This window comes from Melanotaenia boesemani, chromosome 2 (genome assembly GCF_017639745.1).
Source record: "Melanotaenia boesemani isolate fMelBoe1 chromosome 2, fMelBoe1.pri, whole genome shotgun sequence".
Lineage (NCBI taxonomy): Eukaryota > Metazoa > Chordata > Actinopteri > Atheriniformes > Melanotaeniidae > Melanotaenia > Melanotaenia boesemani.
In genome coordinates, this window is record NC_055683.1 from 12,624,829 (window position 1) to 12,646,038 (window position 21,210).

General features: G+C 37.3%; 1 protein-coding gene across 4 annotated transcripts in view; it reads left to right on the forward strand.

Annotated features, from left to right (window-relative positions):
* The window catches only part of LOC121632665 (meiosis inhibitor protein 1), a 65,086-nt gene that overhangs the window by 31,142 nt on the left and 12,734 nt on the right, over positions 1 to 21,210 (forward strand). For all 4 annotated transcript variants that reach the window (XR_006008952.1, XM_041974338.1, XM_041974343.1 and 1 more), the window contains 14 exons: positions 1,737 to 1,828; positions 2,146 to 2,293; positions 2,650 to 2,761; positions 4,481 to 4,541; positions 5,203 to 5,297; positions 9,461 to 9,617; positions 10,964 to 11,114; positions 11,823 to 12,008; positions 12,193 to 12,324; positions 12,472 to 12,661; positions 17,412 to 17,525; positions 18,503 to 18,613; positions 19,884 to 20,059; positions 20,386 to 20,470. Coding sequence is in view for 3 of the 4 variants with exons in the window: in XM_041974338.1 (XP_041830272.1) it covers positions 1,737 to 1,828; positions 2,146 to 2,293; positions 2,650 to 2,761; positions 4,481 to 4,541; positions 5,203 to 5,297; positions 9,461 to 9,617; positions 10,964 to 11,114; positions 11,823 to 12,008; positions 12,193 to 12,324; positions 12,472 to 12,661; positions 17,412 to 17,525; positions 18,503 to 18,613; positions 19,884 to 20,059; positions 20,386 to 20,470 (1,810 nt within the window). In the remaining variant the exon portion in view is untranslated. The remainder of the gene's footprint in view (positions 1 to 1,736; positions 1,829 to 2,145; positions 2,294 to 2,649; positions 2,762 to 4,480; positions 4,542 to 5,202; positions 5,298 to 9,460; positions 9,618 to 10,963; positions 11,115 to 11,822; positions 12,009 to 12,192; positions 12,325 to 12,471; positions 12,662 to 17,411; positions 17,526 to 18,502; positions 18,614 to 19,883; positions 20,060 to 20,385; positions 20,471 to 21,210) is intronic.

A 21,210-nucleotide genomic window follows, 5' to 3' on the forward strand; every position in this document is an offset into this window, starting at 1 on the left:
GTTTTTGTTATCTTGTTTAATAAATTGTAATAACTGAGATCAACCCGACTCAACCCAAGTTCCCTGATTTCAGTTCAGGTTATGAGGGCACTGCATGACACATATCTAAATGGGTTTAGGTCGACATGTTGGTACTTTTCACAATATTTTTAAAATAAATATTTGCAAAATGTGGAAAGAAGGGGTATTTAAAGATATACTCCAGGCTGACAGCAGCAGTGTTTGCACCATCGTCATGATGGAAATCTGACATTAAAACATACCACTGTGTTAATGTGTAAGCTAATTGGCTTATCAATATCACTACCCCAAGACGGTAATAACCGTAGATCAGTTGTGTATGCCACGTGGCCTGCTGAATTGCCCTGGGTTTACCATTTAAACTTCAGTGCTTTTAAATATAAATAAAAAAGGCAGTTTAAATTTGAATTAATTTTCATTTCTGTTTCAAGACAAATGCTGGAGAAACTTCACAGGCTCCAATTTTTTATTGCTGCAGCAATTTAGATATTTCGTTAAAAAAATCTAAATATTTCACTTATGCTCATCAGAAACTAAAGGAACCATCTTACTATCCATTTACACATCCATTCATACAACAGATAAATTGCTTTTCCATGCAATGATTTCTTATCATAAATAGAACCTGCTTAATCAGGTTAGTTCACAACCATTGGTTACCATGGTGATTTACCCCAATTAAGAGGGGAATCTCCTTCATGAAACTGAAAATCATGAGTTTAACTTAATTTTTCCCACTGAGAATCAACTCTGTTTCATAGCTCAGGCCCCAGACTGATACTAAATCAGAGATATAAAAGCAAAGCCTGGAACAAACTTAGACAAAATGCTGGAGGCTGTGCTAATCAGGAAAGTGGCTACAGGTGTGGTGATTAGGGAACTTGCTCCAGGTGAGATGGGTGTGGCCACCAAGAGACTTGCAGTAAGAGGGACAATGAAGACCTCTGGTGGTTCTGATGGGTGACACAAGGAAAGTCTGTTTTTTAATGTACTGTATGTTTAGAAGAATGTGATTTTTAACTTATACATGTTTGGTTGGTATCTGTGCTGCTTCTTGAACAAAAAATAAGGGTAAACTTTTGAAATGGATATCACTATTAACTTTTTTCTGTTGATTAGAGTAACGCCATTCTTTTTTGCATTTAAAAGGTTTCTGTAATGTTTATTTAAATATGCTAATGACATAAATATCTGCTGAGTTTTGCATCAGTTTATAGAACAGAAATTGAACATTAGACGCAGGTTCAAAAGTTTTATTAGTTGAGTTTCATTGACATATTTGATACAGTTAATTTAAGAGATTATTTTATGTGCTTTGATTAGTCCTTAGATCAAAAAAGTTTTTGAATGAGACTTGGAATTAAATGTGCTATAAATCAGGTGACCTGAAAACAAACCCTTCTGTATAAAGCTTCAAAATATTAAAAATGAGTAAAACTGGAAAGTTTGGTATACATATTTGTCATTAAATTTAAGAGTTTAGGATCGGAGCATGAAAAATGTAGATCATTATTCTTTATATTGGAACTTTTTTTGTTTAAATACTAAATTAAAGGTGCTACTTAATAAATATAAACAGATTTTTTTTGGGAAACAAAACAAAATAGATGAGTTACGGAAAAATCAGTTTTTTGTTTTTTTGTTTTGTTAAAAAGAAAATCTATTTCTAACCCACCTTATTTTGTTTTTCCCTATGTCCATTTGTTATGTTTTAGAGAAATATGAGGAGATCCAATCACAGCGGCCAGATCTTCAGGTCCGAAAGGTTTCTGGTTCAGGCTCTGGTCTGTTTTCAGGCTGCCTGCAGGTTGGAACGATTAAAGGAATTTATTAGGGTCATCTAGAAAGTCTTTGAACTTTTGAATAGTTTGAATCTCTAATTTACAAAGTCTGCCTTATAATATAGTGATTGTTATTCTTTGATTTACAGTTTTTAAATTTGTCTTTTAAAAATAAGTTTCTACATAGCAGTTTGAAAAAGAAACCAGGAAAAGTATTTGATTAAAGTATTGGACTGGATTAAGCGCTATTAGCACTTTTTCAACTCATTATTATAGCCATCTGAGATCAACACGTAGGTTATTTTGCATGTATTTGATTGTAAAATGCTGGCTTGTTTCCAAGGCTGGCTGAGCAGTGCGCGTCAGACCCTGTCCTGATGGAGAACCCATTTACAGCTCCAAATAAAAAGAACAAAGATGAGAACTCGCTGGAATCTCTGTGTCAGTGTCTGCTGCACTGCTGTGACTCTGTCTGGATGCCCACTGTCCTTGTGAGAGCTGAACACAATCACACACTCAGATTATAGTTCCGCTGATCATCCTCTCATCTTAATGCTCAGTTTCTCTGACAATTATAGCCATATAATACCTGAGGAAATGATCATTAGCAAACATATGTTTTAGAGAAATAGTTCACAGTGATTGTTGTGAGATATCAGGCTCTTCTTCTTAATGATTTATATTAATGAGCACGGTCAAATCATCCTCTTTCTTTCTTAGTTTTCTGTACACAAGGAAATGTGTGGCTATCAATCAGTGCCTGTGCTGTGGTTTTTACTTTTGCAGTTTTCTAAAAGATAAAACATAGTTTTGTTTTGTTTTTGTCTGTAATTTCCTATGGCCCTAGAGGATGTGTGAGCAGGCACCTAATGCCCAGATTCTGCAGTACGTCTACTCCATCCTTTCTTCCCAGTTTGCCCTTCTTCCATCTCTCATGCCTGCATTTGCAACTAAGCTAGGTAAGCTGAATAAGTCTGTGAAAACTCAAAGCAATTTTTTTGTCTCATTATATAAAATTTGTTTCATACATTATCACACAATCATTCTGTTTTGGAGCAGGTTGCATGTGGTAAATTTGTCAGCTTTGACTGTGGCAGTAGCAGATTAATCTAAAGACTTTTAAAAGATTGTCTGACAGTCCCTGTTACATTATTGTGAGTACATAAGAAAATTATTTCAGACTCAGATGAGTTGAGTAGAGCTGTGTGAGCTATTTTTCCACAGAATATGGCTTTAATGGAAAATATTTGATTTGATGATTATAGCATAATTTTTTATACTGTAGTAGAAGGTACAGTATGTAAAGAGAGGTGAGTTTATTCTATTGTTTACCACCTCGTGTGACCAGACTGCCAGCTGGTAATTGCCCATTTTTACATAAAGTGTTTTTATTTGATTGGAATTTCACCGTGTGATCATTTATAACCAAGTGCATCACTTTCTAAATGAGGACAAACAGGTTTCAGGGCATATCTTTATTATTATTTCTCTTTATTTGGCGTTGTGTTAATTTTTCCTTGTCTTTCCTGCCCCTATTTGCGTCTGCACACGTCTCTTCAGTTTCATAACCTTTTATGGGTTTTCCTGCAATGAAAGGCCAGCTGGCACGTCCTTTTAACTTACGGAAAGATGAGTATTTACCAATCTAACAGAAAGGATAGGAACAATTTCACAGTCTACAAACACATTTGTTAATCTGCCAATGTGTTTCTATAACTAAAATCTGTATTTTATACACTTAAATATGTAATAGAAACAGCAATACCTGTAGATGTTTTGCCATCTACAAACCAAGGGTTACATGACTGTTGGTGATGAAAACCACAATAATAAAAAAAGAAATTATTGAAAGCAAAATTGTCAGTGAACATAAGAAGTCCCAATTATTACAGGACTCATGTTGCTTGAGGCGACTGGGAAAACCAGTGTTGTGGTATTATAAATAAACCGATGCTTTGAATTTATGCTTTAAGCTGTTATCAGAGCTGAACAGTTTTCTCCAGAATAGTAAGTCCCCATTTACCAATAAGAGAGTGAGTTGATAACTTGATGAAATTAAAACTTCTTTCAATTTAAGGGTATTGTCTCACTAAATCAGAGTTGCTTAAACATTGCATTACACAGCAACTTTTTTCCACTTGCAATTAATGCATTATGGTTGTCCATTATGGTCAAATGATGACCCTTTAACACTGCTCCTTCACCTTATGTTCAAAGAATACTAATATAAAATTAACATATGAAGGTTTGGTATCATGAACTAAGCTTGAATCATGTTACTTATTTCTGATGTAAGAAATTCTTCATCTTCTTCTCTTCTTTGGTTGCCAAGTTCTCTATCTTTGATGTGTGTGTATATTTAATTATCCTGTTCTGGCATGACTGTGCTGGAAGGCTCAAGAAGGCAGGTCTAATTCTCATTAAAGCAATTACCTCTTGAATTCCAAATTTTACTACGAATGAAAGATGGAATTAATTAGATTCTAATGGTCAAAGGCCTGTATGACCAAATGTTCATCTTCTGTTTGTAAATGTGACTTATAAGGAACACCTGAAGATAATTTGATCACTTGTGACACAACAGATGCTTTAAGCTTCTGGTACTTTGCCCATCCTCTATTATTTTTTATTTGTATTATTATCTAATTTTTCTGCTTCTTGTTTCTTCACCCATGTAGCCTCCTCTGGTTTCTTCAGGCTGGCTCTGGAGCACAAAGGCCTGTTCTGTTCAGGAAACAGGTACACTAACAGGGAGCACAAACACAAACTCAATCATATACAGCAGTTAACAGAATGCTGTTGTCTAAATGTTTAGCTGTGTGTGCTGTGTATGTGTTAAGCTAGAGAATTCAGCTGCTATTGTCTTTCTCAGTTGGAGCACAATAAAGAATGAGATAACACTGACTAAGCCATCTGACATTTTTCACCTATTTCAGCCACTCTTAGTTTACTAAGCCAGTCTTCTCAGCAGTGTGTCTCTCTGAGTGATGGATCTGCAGCTTCAAAGTCTGCAGGCTTTTTCTTTTTCTTGATGTGTATGTAAGCATACCGTTGTGTGTATGTGTGTAGATAAGACTGTGACAGTGTGTGCTTTTGTAGATGTCAGTGTGGTCGCAGATGTGGTTGACTTAGTAGGCTTTAGGCCCCCCTGCTCTGAGCTGTAATGAAACTCAACCATACTGTGTATGTGCTTTATATTTGAAAAGAGTGAGTCAACGCACATCCTGTCTCTTGTCCCTCAGATTCATCTCTTTTGTACTGAACATGCATGATGTGTATGTGCAGTACATTTTCTTTTTATTTCCCCTAGTAGTCTGTTCCTTTCATCTAGCTATTCCATGTTTTTTGTATGTATTTGCACCTCTGTGTGAACATTTCTCCACCTTACAAATTCTTTCAGAAACCCAGATCTGAATGCATCTTGCTGCAGTTTACTGCAGAAGCTCAGTATGTGTCTGCTTTTCCAGTCAGACTCAACTTTTGGCTCCAGTCACGGTATGCAAAATACATGTACACCTTTGCACCACACAGAACTTAAAGCAGCACTACTGAAAACCTTGTTCTGATGCATTTTACATAAATGCTTAAGGTCACTAAAAGGGAGCTTTAATTTACGTACCGAATAAGAAAGAGTAACTCATATCCCTGTACTGTGAACATGTTTGTGTGAAATGGTTTTGAATCTAAATGTCAGTGAATTTTGTGACACTGTTTTATGGGTCTAACGTCAAGTCTGTAAATGTAACTGTAACCATGTGTGGTATCCACAGAAAGTCCAGAATCTCAGCTAACAGCTCAGTAAAGCAATTTCTGTGACCACCAAATACAGTTAAGACATCAAACCATTAAAAGACCTGGTACACAAAGTCTGAAAAAATATATAAACACAAATTATGGCCCCCGTGTCCACCCGATGGCATGAACATGGACAAACGACACCTCTACTGAAAGCTCACATCTCACAGATTCCAAAACCGTTTCATCAAGTTTTACCGAACCAGAGGCAAAAGAAGGCTCAATTAATGCTTCATGTTTGTAAAACATGTCTTACCTTTGCTGTCTTGCTTCAAAACTTGTATCCACCAGATTAAAACCACATTGAGTTTTAAAAAAGACAAAACAAAAAACTGTTACTCATTGTCTTTTGTGAGCAGTTTCTCATCCATAAATCACAATTTTCCGCCCATTTGCATGGGTTTTTGACGGACAAAGAGACATGTCAATTCTATTTCTTTTTTAAGTGCTTAAGTGTCAGACAGAAAACATCTCTTCATTTTATTAAACCTGCTCTCGCCTGTTTACATCAGATGCACGGCTGCAAGCCTCTGTTGTTTTTCTGTGTTCAGAGCCAGTGAACAAGAATTTTGAAATGAGAGGGAAAAAAAGCCTTAATGATAGATAAAAATTTAACAGCATTAATGTTATAAAGTGAAAAAAGTCTTATGCTAAAACTCACCATAATTTCTCCCATTATCTTTTTCCACATTACTGCCACATAGCCAAAAATAAAACTCAGAAAATATCTCAGTGGGGACTGCAGTTGTTCCCAGGGGAGATGTTCCAGCATTGAATAATATATTGCTTTGAAGCAATGCAATGTGTATGTTTGGATGTGTGCTGTGGTTTTTTTTTTTTTTTTAATTTTATCCTGAATCTTATCTTTGCATTTTATTTTTTTCTTATTTTATCATTATTTTACACTGCAAGCATTTTCTCTTCATATCTTGTTCTGTTCACATCTTATCATTGTTTTATAATTTATTGCTTTATATGGTGTTACATCTCAGCCAATTACCTTGAGGAGCATAACGTTTATCTCCGTATTATTTTTATTTTCTAAGCTGTTATTTAAAATCTTATTGATGGTCCCATAAGATTTTCGCTTATTTTCAGTTTAAACTGTCATGTTTGTGACTGTTTCTGTACCCTGGTGCAATAAAGTTGCACCAAACTCTTAAAAAAGATAATAAAAGAAATAATGCCAAGTCCTGCGCTGTCACCGAATTTGAGCTGAAAATCCTGCCAATCAGATTAATCAGAAGAGTTACCGCCCTCAACTACAAATATACCCACAAAACAGAGAGAGCGAGCCGAGTCCCAGCGTGAGCGTAAAGATGAGCGGGGGGGGTCGTGTTTTACGCTTGCTATGCTGCGTTCATGGAGTAATTAAAAACTCCTGAGATCAGAGCAATGCGTTCTCTCGATAAAGAAACGCGCTGTTGAATAGATAAATACACTCCCTCAAGGTATTTGGCTGAGCTGTAACACCATAGCTTTGTCCTCTACTATAAAGATGTCCTCTGATGTTGTAAAGACATGGTGGATATTTAAAAATATGCTTCTCTATTTTCTCCTGTTTCTGTCAGTATCGAGAAGGATGTCATGTGCGACTACTGTCCACTTTTTTCAGGCCTGTTTTATTTATTTATTTATTTATTTTTCCATCTGTTGTCCTTCTCATCTTGTTCATCTGTCTGTCCTTTGCTGGGTTTCTCTCACTCCCAGCCCTCCCTGTGAGACTCTGCTCAAAGCCTTTATTCTTTTTCACGCCTCAGTCCTCTCTCTTTTTTTTTATACTATTTCCCTTGAGGTAATGGCTGCATCAGCAACTTTCTCTTTCTCTTTATTTTTTTCCTCTGGTTTTTAAAGCATACCATTTTTCCTCACACTTTTTATTTTCCTCACAGTGGCCCCTCTGTACCATTAACAATGGGTCTGTAGCTTTCTGCGAATTTACCTCCTTTCTCCTATTTTCACCCCTTAATATTTATCTCTCCTCTTTCTGTATTTCTTAAATTCTCATTTGCTTTATATTTAGTCCCTTATAGCTTCTACTTTATGCTCTCACACAACACTTTGTACAGCGGCTTCTTGCTAAAGTTTTTTACATCCGTAACTTTTTTTTTTTTTTTTACTTGCCTTGTCCAGCATTGTAGAAAACATAATGATGGTCTGGCTGCTGTGTTGTGCTGAACAAATTTGCTTTGCCATAAGGCTCCTTTGGATAACATAATTTTTTGTTTCAATGTTTATTTAAATATGTTGTTTTATCTTATTTATTTTGATTTATGGAATTTATGTAATCTTGCTGGACCTGACTGGAGGGGATAGAAAAAAAAGAAGAGAAGTAAAAAGGAAAGTAGAAAAAAAGGAAGAGGAGACAAAGATACAGTAGCTAGATGCAACAACCCTTCAATTCAACTTAATACCAGACAACCAACTGCTACACCTGTACATAAACACAATAGAGAATTTTTTACAGCTTTTACAGGTAAACTAAGCCGACAATCATCAGGAGTTCGAAAAAAAAAAGCAATGTATCATAACAACAATTAAAGACACACACACACACCTAAACAAAAGTAGCTCTTAGTGTATAAACCTACTGGTGTGTCAGCATGCAGAGGATGAGGAGTGAGCAGAGTTTAGTGTGATCGTGCAAATGTGAACATGCTTCTATGGAGGCCAGAGGCAGACTAGGGCAACCCAGAGACCCAGGCAATGAGCAGCAATCCTGGAGCATGAACCTAAGCCACCCCACCACCAAGACCACCCTGGACCCACCCCAAGAGTGGCAGAGGAAGGCCCCAGCCAGAGCCCCCTGCTGTCACAGTGCTCAGGCCCCAGCGGGCCAACCGACCCCGCAGCCACCGACCCCGCCAGAGCGAAAGCCCCTGTCTCCCCTTTTTCTGTGGCCATCCTTTACTTTAATAATTGCCGGGCAGCTGTTTAGCTGTAAAGTTTAAAATTATTGCTTAACTTTTTCTTATTATTACTGTGCACAAACAATAGCCCTAAAAAGCTGGCCAAGCTCTTTTTTTCTCTCCAAAAATCTGAGGGCTCAAATGTTTATAGGTGTTTGAAGTTTGTATGCATCTCTTTTTTTTTTTTTTTTTTTTTTTTTACTTCAAGTCACATCACTGCTCACATCATCTGTCCCCCAGGGTTCTCAAACATTTGCTTAACATTGCATTACACACGATTCTCCTTCCATCCTTTTTGTCACCGCTTTTCTGTTTTTCCGCAGACTTGCAAAAAGCTGCATTGCACTTTCCAGTTTTCCTCTTTACAATATCCTGTTTTCTTCTCTGTCTGGGTTTGGTCCTTAAATCTTCAGAAGCTCCATCATCTCACATCAATATTCATCTAACTCTCTTCCCAAACCTCTCTTAGCTCATTGAAGACAGATATTGTTTGTGTGCACATGCATATATACATATATATGCAGTCTTTTGCCCCCCATCACAGTCTTTGAAGAGCAGACTGACTCTCCAGTCTCTCATCTTCAACCGTCTCTCTCTTACAGATTCACTTTGCTTCGTATCTTTAACTACATATACACCATATTCTTCAGGGACTTAATTAAATAAATAAATTTATAAATAAATTAGCCTTGGTATTATCTTCCCAATGTTATATAATAAAACACATTTTCTCTGAGATGAAAGTTATTTCTGAAGAAAAGGGCTCTTCATCTTACTTTTTTTTCCTTGCCTAAATTTAATCTCATCTTTGGCTCGGCTACAGTCATAAACACAACACTTATGAGCAACAGTTCCTTGTAAAGAACCGTCTTTGCAAATACCTACTCTGCCAGTCTGAAGAATTATTAATCAAACTTTTATATTTTTTCTTGTATTTTCTTGCTCATCCACCAGATTTTGAGGAGGTGAAAAATCTTCTGCAATGCAACCTTCCCTCTCTGTGTTTTCATCTGTCAGACTGGCCTTCTCTGCTGTGTGAATATCAAGAACCAAGGACCACTCAGTACTGTGTTGTGATAGTGCTTTATCTTGCTCTGCAGCATGGAGACAGGTAATAGTGCACACCTTGTGGGCCAATAAGATCAGCAGCCAAAAACACATTAATAAACATGTTAGAAAATAGGACACCTTTATCTGCTTGAGTCACATTTTAGACATGCATAAACACTCTTGAGATGCATAATATTTTTGAGAGGCAGACATTTTTTACAAACACTGCTTTTTAAAATGGTATTCACAAAGTGCCAGAAATCTTGTGTTCAGTACTGGCATTTGGTAGAAATGTAATGAAGCACAAAATATTTCAGCATCAGAAACAAGCATTTTGCTGAAACAAATTTTAAGCACTTGTGCAGGGTACTGATGCTGAATGCTTTAGTAAGCGGAGCACTTTGATTCAGGAGCACTGACTATTTAGCAGGGTCCATTTGCCCTGATATGTTTCTTTAATAAGGAAAGTCATTTACTGACTTAGAGAAGCGCTTCTCTTAGTAGCACTATATTATCTGTGCTTAAGGAATCCCAGGGACACCATCCCTGGTTTGTATTCTAGTTTGCCTGTGTCCAAACTTATTGCAGCTGTAAAAACTTCACTATTTATGCTGATAAATATTGTCGGGAAAGTGCTTACAAATTCTCGACTCGACAAGTCTCCCACTGTACTTTTACATAAAGTGTATAAGGTGTATTTTTTTACATTGTAATTATTTTCCTCCCTAAATGTAGTGAGAAATGTATTAAAAATTAAATGGTGTAGAGGTTTTCCTTAGCATTACGTCTAAAGGAAGGACACAGAGTTGCAACCATTTAAGGTAGTCATTTACAGATGCTTTGACATAAAATGAAAACCACGTTTGATGATCAGTGTGGTCAAATAGCGTGCAAAGTTGGTCTGTAGTCAAAATTAATTCAGTTGATTTTGCATGACCCTGTAGCTCTCTTTTTTCCAACGGTGCTGCTACCATCCACAGAGGCTATTCTTACATACATATTTTATGTCCTTGGGGATACAGTTTCTTGGTCTTCTTGGAAAGTTTTATCTTTCCCTCTGTCATCTTTGACTGGATTACCACCAGGGAAGATGATGGAATCCTGTCCATTGCTCTGTGTAGTCTCATTAACATTTGGGGGACATGTGGTCAGAGACATACATTCTGTGGGAGGGCAGAGGTTGTGAATTATGTGTGGGTTTAGGTATCAGACCTCTTTTGTCTTTCTTCTGAGAATGTTAGTCTAGTTTTTCCTGAGATCAACATGATCCTGGACCTCTCAGTTTATGTGTTTGACCACCCTATACTGAATGTGTCTGTGTGTTTATACAGACTTAAATATACATTTGGTGACATCTATACGCGCTTGTCAGATGATGTTATCACTGTGTGTATACGTGTTATCAAGGCTTCTCCCAGACCAGACAGTCTTCTCCAGTGTGGTGTGGCTGTTGCAGTCGGTGCAGGAGCAGGGTAGCTGTGCTCTGCCTCGCTCTGTCCTCCGCTCTGCCCTCTACCTGCTGGCAGTGACACAGGACAAGAGCCCCAATCTTGATGGGGTAAGGGATCAGTTCACACAATGAAATCTATACCAAGTACATAATACTTCCAGCATTTCAACCTTCTTAGGCAACCTTGCACATTGAAAATAGACATTTTCTCACTGAGTTTGTCTCAGTTTAAAGTGATCCATTTTTATTTGTGTTCAATTTAAGATGGGTTTAACTGAAAGCTACACTATATTAATGTGTCAAGATTATATCAAGATAAAAGGGCTCAGACTTTTTTTTTTTTTTGCTTTTTCTTTGTACAGAAAAAAAGCAAAGTAAGAACATGGTGTGTGATTTAAAATAGAAACCATTAAATGGATGTCATAAAACACTGAATCAAAGCTTGACAGCTAATATTCTTCTTTAAACACAAAGGCTGTGTTATGCTGAGGATGATGCAATAATGAATGACAAAGAAGAAAGAGTTATTTAATACATGCAGAACAAATAACATTATCTCAAAATAATGAGAGCTCCTTTATTTCAAAGAACATAACACATAGCATCTGAAAGTACTTAATATTATATATTCTTTGCTAAATTATAACTATTACTATGCACTGAATCACAGAAGACTTCCTGCTGTTCAGTGGGATTTAAAAAAGTATTCACATTTCAAGTTAAACAGTTTTCATCCGTGCAAACCTTAAGTTATGCACATTCATCTCAAAGAAAGCACTTTGGCTTCATCAGTCTTCGTTTACTGTCCTTCTTAAGGTTCCTTTGAACTACATCAGCAAAGCACTCTCTTCCTGCCAAAGCTTCTCTTCCCTCTACTTTCACCATCCTGCACTCCTCCACTTCATCTGTCGCTATCCGGAGCTTTCAGAAAAATTTGGGGCCCTGCTCTTGGAAATGTGGCTGACCATGCAAGCACAGCACACAGATGAAGATCAAACTCTGGTAAGGAAACATAAATCAAATTTTCCCTCTAACATTAGTCAAAACTTGGTTGATTTGTTTCACTTCAACCGGGAAACTTTTGGAGATGGGTTTGAGTATTTTTTTAACCACTGTTTCTTAAAGTTTCTTTACACCCTTTAAAAAAATGAATGAAAAATTGGTTGTATTTCACTGCTCGGTGCAGGCAGACATGCAGGAGAAGGCTGAAAAGACAGATAGACATGGAGACCAGAGGCAAGTTGAGGAGCAAGACACAGAAACAATGGAGCTACTGACTCTGACAGAGAAATACCCAAATATTATTTTGACCCTCCTGGTAAGAAGACCCTAAAATATACCTTGGATGAAATAATTTTATCATCATCTAAGAACTATATTTTTCACGTGTTTGTCTCATAGTTCAATCTCAGATAACTCATAAATTTTAAATGTGAAGTCTGGCTTGTCTGTTAAATGCCTTCAGGACATGGTTAGTAGCAGAGAGGCTGCCCTTGCAGAGCGAGTTCTGGGTGTACTGGAGGTTGTTCTGAATAGTCAGAGACGGTGTATCACAGACCTTTGTGCAAATCTCAGACCAGCCCTGCTCCAGGAGTTACAGCGGATCGGTGTGGAGAACATGGCTCATGGTCTTGGACATGGACTTGCTGCACCAGGTATAAGACAGAATCTGACACAGTTCACAGGTGTTATAGATATATAGAGATAACTCAAAATGATTTTTATACTTTTTCTGTCTCCACCAAAATGAAAAATTATTAGCTAAAATGGATTTACTTGAATGGGGTAATATATTGAAACTAAAGGCATAAGACAAACTGGTTACTTGAAATTCTTTGATTTAACTATCTGAAGAAATGCAGAACTAATCTGCAAACCATAATATGCTTCAACTAGAGTAATGAAATAGCAATGGATTATTTTGTTTAACGCTTATTTGCTTTAATTACAGAGCACTACACTCAGCATGATGTGGAACCCCAATATTAAATTTTAACATGTTTTTTTTTTCATCTCAACCCCAGCCAGCTAATCTGTGTTGAATCGCTTACTGTATGTTACTAAAACAAGCATAAAAGCGTGAATTCATATAGATTTACACAATTCAGTTAACCTCACTTAGCTAACCTTTCATGATCCATCAGACTTTTTTGTTTTCTTTCATAATTATGCATTTTAAAACTTTTTAATTGTCTTTCAGTTGCTCAACATAAACACATAATACACACACACATACAGTCAGGTTTATGCATTGGTTACAACACAGAGAGTGCTGCACATGCAATAATTTATTTTGTTGTATCCCAACTTTAAAAACAGCCCCCAACTGCACCTAAAAGTGACTCAAAAGCCTGATTAAGAAAAGCTGTTTTTAGTTGAATGTTTCTACACATAACTACCATGTAGGCTACCAGCCACACTTTACATCGATCCTCCATATTAGTGGAGACATTCTGACAGCTTCTAATTTAAAGTACATCCCAAAACAATGCAATTTTGAAAGCTGTGGTGTTCAGTATTATAGAGAAAGCTGTGTGTACATGTGTTCCTATTAAGTTAGTGGCACCTCTGGCTTGGCGCTTTTTAAAAATTACATGTTGCTGGTTGCTCTTCACACACTTTCATAAGCAGTAACAGTGACCATAATACATGAGGGACATATGTGGCCTGTAAATAACCAGTAAAACTCATCACATCAGTTTACATTTAGCACAAAAATGAGTAAATTTGCTTTCATTTCTTTATTGTAACAATGCATCTTGGCAACAAATCTTAAACAGCTGGAGGCAACTGAAAATGCATTTGTGGAATGAGCAGCAGAGTTGAGTATGAGGTCTGCACATAGTCTCTGTCAATTCCAAACAGCTTATTCTGCTATTGACTGTCATGACTACCCTTCACCATCAGGCCTGTTTGCGCTGATGTCTGCAACAAGTGCACTGGAACCTGTACTTGAGGAGGTTAGTAAGGTCAAAATCGGGAGAGATATGGAGCAGGCTTAGGGCTCCATCAAAGGTAGCAGTACCTGTGAGCTGCATGCACATGCAATGTTGCCATGTTTTCCTCCTGATGTGCTAGGAGGCTGTGTGCTGTGTGAGAATATATTTGAGACCTGTTACTGTAACAAAAATTGCTGTTTGCACATGACACTGGGTTACCACATAGTCTTAATGGGCTGCTTTTTTGTCACAATCTCAGATCCTTGCTCAATCCCAGGACTAACTTTTACACAAATTTTAATTTATTTAAATACCTCTGTTGCATATAGCATCTGTCTAATTTATCAATATAACAGCAAAATGAAGGCCAAAATTAAAGACTGGTTTGGTCCAGCCTTGACTCCTGAGTACTGTGTGTGTGACATATTTGAGTGTCTTCTGATGGAGTTGCAAGCTGTCAAGGGGGGATGTAGGTGTAGAAAAGGGATGGATAGATACATGTGACATCCCAGAACAAGAGGAAACCTCAAAAAGGAGACTGCTGCTTACCAAGTCTTCTCCACCAATGCAGCATTCATGTTTGATGTCGATCAGGCAAACAGTTTACAAGAAAACAAAGAATAGCAGACACACCTACAGACATTTATATATAAAGATATTATAAATGCAGCAGTAGGTATCTATAAAGTAATGTCCATGGATTAATAGGTCTGTTTGGCACAATTTGTTCTTGCACAGCTAAATGGAAAGCACTTAGTTTAATTATTCTCTCATCTTATGTGGATTATTTACAAGAATATCTGTGCTGATTGATGTTCATTGGTCCATTCTCAGAGGTAGCAATGCGTTTTATAATGTCCCATTTAGACACATTGTTGAAGCTGATTTATTTTTATATGTTATGGGATTTTTGTCCCCGTCTTCCCTCTCTTAAATATCACAGAAAAAATATCACAGGGGTGGGGGTCAGTTTTTGTCATAGATGTGATATTTCATGTTAATTTTTGGGATTACTCTTCCGCAGTTTTAATACATGTTATCACTAAGGTCATTTAGCACATAAATGCTAGAATTACAGTAGGTGCAGACACATGCATTAGAGATCGGGAGATTCTCTGTGTGAGACACAAAATATCTGCTGGAAATACTCCAGAGTGGTTCCTGGAGCTCACAGGAGACAGGACATAATGCAAAAAGTATGAGGAAATTGTGGTCTTTTGTGAAGTGACACTGATTGAGGAGACTTTTTGCTTAACTGTGATTAGTGTCAATGCTACATGTAAATGTATCCACAGTATTGATGAGTGAAAGGACCATACTGGCCATCTGTTCAGTGCAGTAACATTTATCACTATGTTCTCTGTCTAACCATGAATTTTCCAGACAATAACCTGCTCTACTCCGATACGGCCCCACACATGGATATTTTCTGGAAGCTGGCTGGATAACTCCCTTCTAAAGTCTTGTCCATCTAATGTATGGTTCTCAAACTGGGGATTGGGACCCCCATGGGGGTCGCCAGATAATTGTAAATAATATATAGTCTACATTTACCAAATAAATTTGGGATTTTTACAAGGGCTGTCAAAAGCAAGCCATTAATGAAGAGATCATTTTTTAAAATTGGCACCTAATTTTTTTAACACATAAATGCATAAACAACAAAGTTAGTACACATGCCATATTAAAAATCTGAATTTGACATGTTCTTTGCAAGAGAAGCTTATTTTGGGCATGTAGGTGCGGCTGCAGGATGACCCATCTGATATATCTCACAATTAATCACAAAGTGGTTGCGCGGGGGTCGCGAACACCAGCGTATGTTATCTTAGGGGTTGTGGCTCAAAAGGTTTGAGAATCACTGATCTAATGAAATTGACATTTATGCTCTTATGCAGCCACAATTATTTAGAAAATCTCAGGGCCTCTGCACTTGGTCTGTGAACACAGCTGCATTCTCTCCTGAAAATATGTTTAGTTGTACTTTATTGTTAATTTGCCAAATCATTTCCCTGAACACTGTTGCCTTTGATTATTATTAAAAAGGGAGAAAAGCTCAATTAATCCTCCATTAAAATTAGTCCTTCTAACAGCCAACATCTGCAATAGGATGCGAGATACTTGATGGCAGTCTCATATTGATTTTGTTTTGCCAGATTGTAGAAGCAGTTTGTATTAAATTGCTATCCAGCAAGGCTTTTTATTTTGTATAAGCTGCTGTTTGAGAGATTAACTTCTCATATTCTTTTATAAATTTCAGAAAACATATTAATTCTCAGTATTTCTATTCAAATAGGATCATCTAAGTGGTGGATGCACATGTAGATCAATCACTTCAGCCTGTAACCACCACTGAAACCTGTTGTTGAATAAAAGGAAAAGCTCAGTCTTATATTTCAGGCATTCACATGGGCTAATGTCAAATTATTAGGAATCAGTCAGATGTCCTTTGAGAGAAGAATACATTTTCTCTGAATCATTAATTCCACAGCAGTTTGGATATTTAAGTTAAACAGTAATACAAGATGATTATGAAGCCTGTTCTCTGAAAGCAAATGAATGTACCACAAGGGATAATTATTGCAGCATTTACAGAAAGCTGCAGAATTTTTTATAGGACCATGAATTCTGTTATGTGGTATATGTTAAAAGCATGAATATGAGAAGCAATTGCAGGATCTGTGACTAAAAATAGGTTTTATTACCATTAATTATGTCATTGTTGTTATGTCACCAGTTTGATTTTTGCAAAAGTGTGTTACTTGCATGGAAGTGATTCCATACATGCATTAACTGTAGCATGCTGTAATGTGCTTTCAGTAGCGGTGTCTGTCAGATGGTGATACCATGTCTGTACACTTGACCAAGTTAATGAGAACAGCTGAAGGGCACAACACCACTATGCCAGCTGGGGATTCGGAAACTGTTGCTGTGGTTAGCCTCTGCCTGCTCTCTGCTCATCCCAGTGTCCTGAGGGGAATACAGACTGTTATCCCTGCACATGTTTTGGTTCAGCCCACTGTAATTTGCATTAATATATACTCTATATTAGCCTCAATGTGGCTGCATCCCAAGGCGAGATTCTTTGGTATTATGAACTGCACCAGTAAAGATGACTTTTCTTCCTTGGCCTGCATATCCTTTCACCCGCATCCATCTTCATACTGGCTCTCTCCCTGGTTCCACATCAAGAATATTCTAACTCTGAAAGTGCACATGGGAATATATTGTGGTTATTTCTTGTTATACCTGTTGCTGAACAGTAGGTCTCCATCTGTTTTCAGAAATTCATCTCAACTGAGAAGTTTTAGTTGGGACAACAGTATGTCTGTTTCAGGCTAAATTTGTAATCAATGACTTTATGCTTAATTAGGATTAATGCAGACAGTTTCTATGCATTCCTCATTTTCTCTCAGTTTCACCTTTCTTTGTGCTTTTTTCCCCTCTTTCTGCCTTCGTGGAGCAGTCAACTCACTCCCTCTATTGCTCAAGCTGCTTTGTGTGATTCAGACCAGTGACCCACCTTCACCCCCACTCTATTGTAATATGGAAGGAGTGCACTTCAAGCTGCTGTACCATGGTGAGGCCAAAAGGTGCTGCTGACAGCTCCTTTTTCACATTTATCTGTCTTAGTCACAGAGACCCCTGGTGTTACGTAATGGATTATACTCTATACAAGTCATTAAGTTCTTTCATTCATGCATGCAAAAGGTGTGTTTAATTCTGGCACAGACACTAACTCAACTTGTACAGATTTGTCAGTTAATTCAACACCTGCTCTGTTGTGCTACTGGCTTTATCTTTTCTACTCATATATGTCTTTATTAACTGAAGCTGTGCTAATTTTATTTTGATATTATCCATCATTAACACACTGAAAGAGGTGCTTCCTGCTGATCCACAGATGAAAATGCTGTTCAGAATGTTACTGGAATTATGTAGTGAACTATAACCTAAACCCTTTAATGGCTGGGTTCCAATTTACTTAGGTTTTTGCCTTGATGTTTGCAACCCCTATCTGTGACTTAGCATCTGGCTTTTGTCTTTTTGTCTTTTGTTTGCCAACACGCATTCACCCTTTCGCGCTAAACCTCCGATTCTCATGTTGAAATATGTAAATAAGTCGAATAGAGAAATAATAGCTGCAAGCACTTCCTCATTTATTGTTTCGCTGCTCCGCACAAGTAGGCAGAACACACACATGTAGCCTAATGAAAGTTTATTGATCTTTGAAAGGATGTACTTGCATTATTATGGCATTGTCATTATATTAGTTGAAAATGGTTTTAAAAATGACATTATCGCTTTGCGCAATATTATCGTTTATCGCGATAATTTCTAAGAAAATTTATCGTCCAGCAAAATTTGTTATCGTGACAGGCCTAATGTCAAGTCACTTCTCTGTATTTAAGATCACTGTACATAAAACTATTAGCTGACAAGTAGTAGAAGGAGTAGTACCTGTTTTTATGCTAAGGGTACATTTTCATGAACTGATGTCAATTTAATGTCTGCTTCAGTGATGGAAAGATAAGTGTGTGAGTGCCTGTGTGTTAGTGAGTAGTATTGTAGGGATGCTGAAGCCAACCAACACAGAAAGCCTGCTGCCTGCCCTCAACTACCTGTACTGCTGCCTGAGTCTTTCCCCTGCACACAGCACTGACAGAGGTTAGACACATGTTACTTGCCTCCTTGTCTCTTCCTCTCTCCACTCTCCTCTTTCTCCCTTTGCCTCAGTATGTCTGCACTTAATCTCTCTCTTGTTTATCAGAAATGAGAAACCAATTTTAATCCACGTGCACTACATGTAATTAATACTGTATGTGCACATGCATGTTCAGAATAGATGAGACTTCTCTTTAAGAAAAATAAGATAAGAGATAAATATTTTGTTAGTTGACCTCGATTTAAAATTCATGAAAAAAAAAAATCTTAAAATCACTCCTGAATCCAATAAAACAACTAGAAAACCTCACTGAGCTTAAGAAAAAGCAGAGGGAATATTTCTACAAAAAATAAATTTATTTGTTGCAGTTATGAATTACTGACAAAAAGACGACTTAAGATAGATTATACTATCGCTTACTAAATTAATTTGTTTGATTAATTTTTATTCTAAATAATCTGCTTGCTAAAATATCCAATGCTAAAAATCTCAGCAGAGGTCAGCAATGAGCTGATCTGAGGTTATGAAGGTGGCAGCCAGAGAGCAGAGATACTGTTAGGGGGCAAAGCTTTACACGCCTGTAGCTTTACTTTCCTGCTTCTGCCTCTATAGTCATACTCTCCTACTACTTTTAGTGGTGAGAGTATAGTTGTTTCAGCCTGAGGCCAAACAGTGTTTGAGCTTTTGGTGTGGTGCACAGAAATAGCAACTTATTACTTTTATTAGAGTTGGATAATTTAGCTTAAAGTAATGAGATGCAGTTTTTCTGTAATTTAGAACTCACCTGGTTGCCTTTGTACTGCATATCACCCTGATAATATGCAAATCATTCGCCATTGTATTGATTTTCTTCCTACTCACAGCCAAATTATCACTTTAGATTTTAAGCCAAGTCTGATGTGCTCATGTCTCTTTATTCAGTTTATAAAACTAAATAGTTGTGTTGTACTTTGATTTTTATTTTAACTAAACTGTTTCATACAGATCTTCCATTAATTTGATACTCATTTTGAAGGATAGGTGTTGGTAAACTTTTAGTTTTTGGTGCCATATCTATAAACACTTATAGAGAGGTGTTGTGGTCTTTACCTTGCCTTCATTGGTGTACGTACAGTAAACTAAATTATAAAAAAACGTGTTAGCAAAACAGAGTACATTTTCATATGTTTATATTGTTGAAAAATGCCTAAGCTAAACAGAAAAGTGAAACTGCTTTTCAAACACTTTACTCAAACATTTCTGCATAATGACATGATGATTTCTCCTTCCCAGCTGTCTCTATGCTGCTCTCCAACAGTAGGCTGATGGACCAGCTGCAGGCAGTCATCTCCTCCTCCTCAGCTCTGTCCCCCCCTTCTCCATCAGCCTGTCCTCCTTCATCCCTGCTATGCTGCAGCCATCTACTCCTGTCCTCCCTCATTACCTTGCAGCGTGTTCACTCCACTCAGGTGCACACTACAGCTCAGCTTTGCTCTTATCACAGCTTCAGGATTGAACTTCACACAGTCAAGGGCAAGACTTAGAACATGCAGCAAAACATATAGAGCCTATCTACCATAGAGCCAGATGCAGAATACAAAATGGCAAAAGCATTTGTTTGATACATAACGCAGTATGGCTTTGGTATGCAAAATACAGCACTCTCTTCTTGCTCTCTCTCCTCACTCTGCAGAGATAAGTCATTCTTACTTGCAATAATATTGGTCCTAATCTTGTTATGTTTTGATTTCCTCACACCATTATTTTTTCTTTCTGTCTTTCCCTATTGTTAAAGGTCCATAAGAGCATCAGTTGGAGTTTGGACACAGCTGTGCAGCGGATTCTTCTTCAAAAAAGAAACACAAATAACCTTTTGCTTGGTATGAAAAACTGTTTTATTGTTTCCAAAGGCTTTAACCCAACAGCTAAAACCTAATAAGTTCATTAGTGATATAATGCTTTGTTTGTTAATGGAAAATATTGAAAGATCCTCTATGTTTGTGGTATGTTCATGTTGTATCTCTTTCCCATTTTGTTTTTGTTATCTTGGGTTTTTCCCTTCATCCTTTCTCTGATTTTGTGCATCTCACTTTTACACTTGTCCAAAGCAATCACACATGAGGTTATATAACATCAAGATACCTTAGAAAATTTCCATAGTGATTTGTGTGACGCATCCTAGAATATTGCTGCAGCTGTCTGTTTATTGTGTATACCCTAATATAATAATTGGGCTTACTCTCTGTTTGGTTCTCATGTACTTGTGCACAGGTAAAGTAACCATCTTTCAGTGCTCCATCTTTAGTGAAGTAAACCCAACCCCAGGCTTGCATTTCACACACACTCATTATATTAAGTGGACCACATCCCTCTGCAGTACTAGTAGGCTGATCATCCCTGCTGCTCCTGTGTCTCTGTCTGTCAGCTGGATAAGTAGCCTGTCAGGGTTGCTGTGATGTATTGGCTTCCTCCCTCTGCTTACCTATCTCTCTTTCTTTCCACCTCTCTCTTTGCTCATCCTCTTTAGTTTCTCCGTTTTTATCTCCCTTATGCTTATCATCCTACCCATACTTTTCTGTTTCTCCGTTTCTTTGCTGTTTTTCTCTTCCCTCTTTTCTGT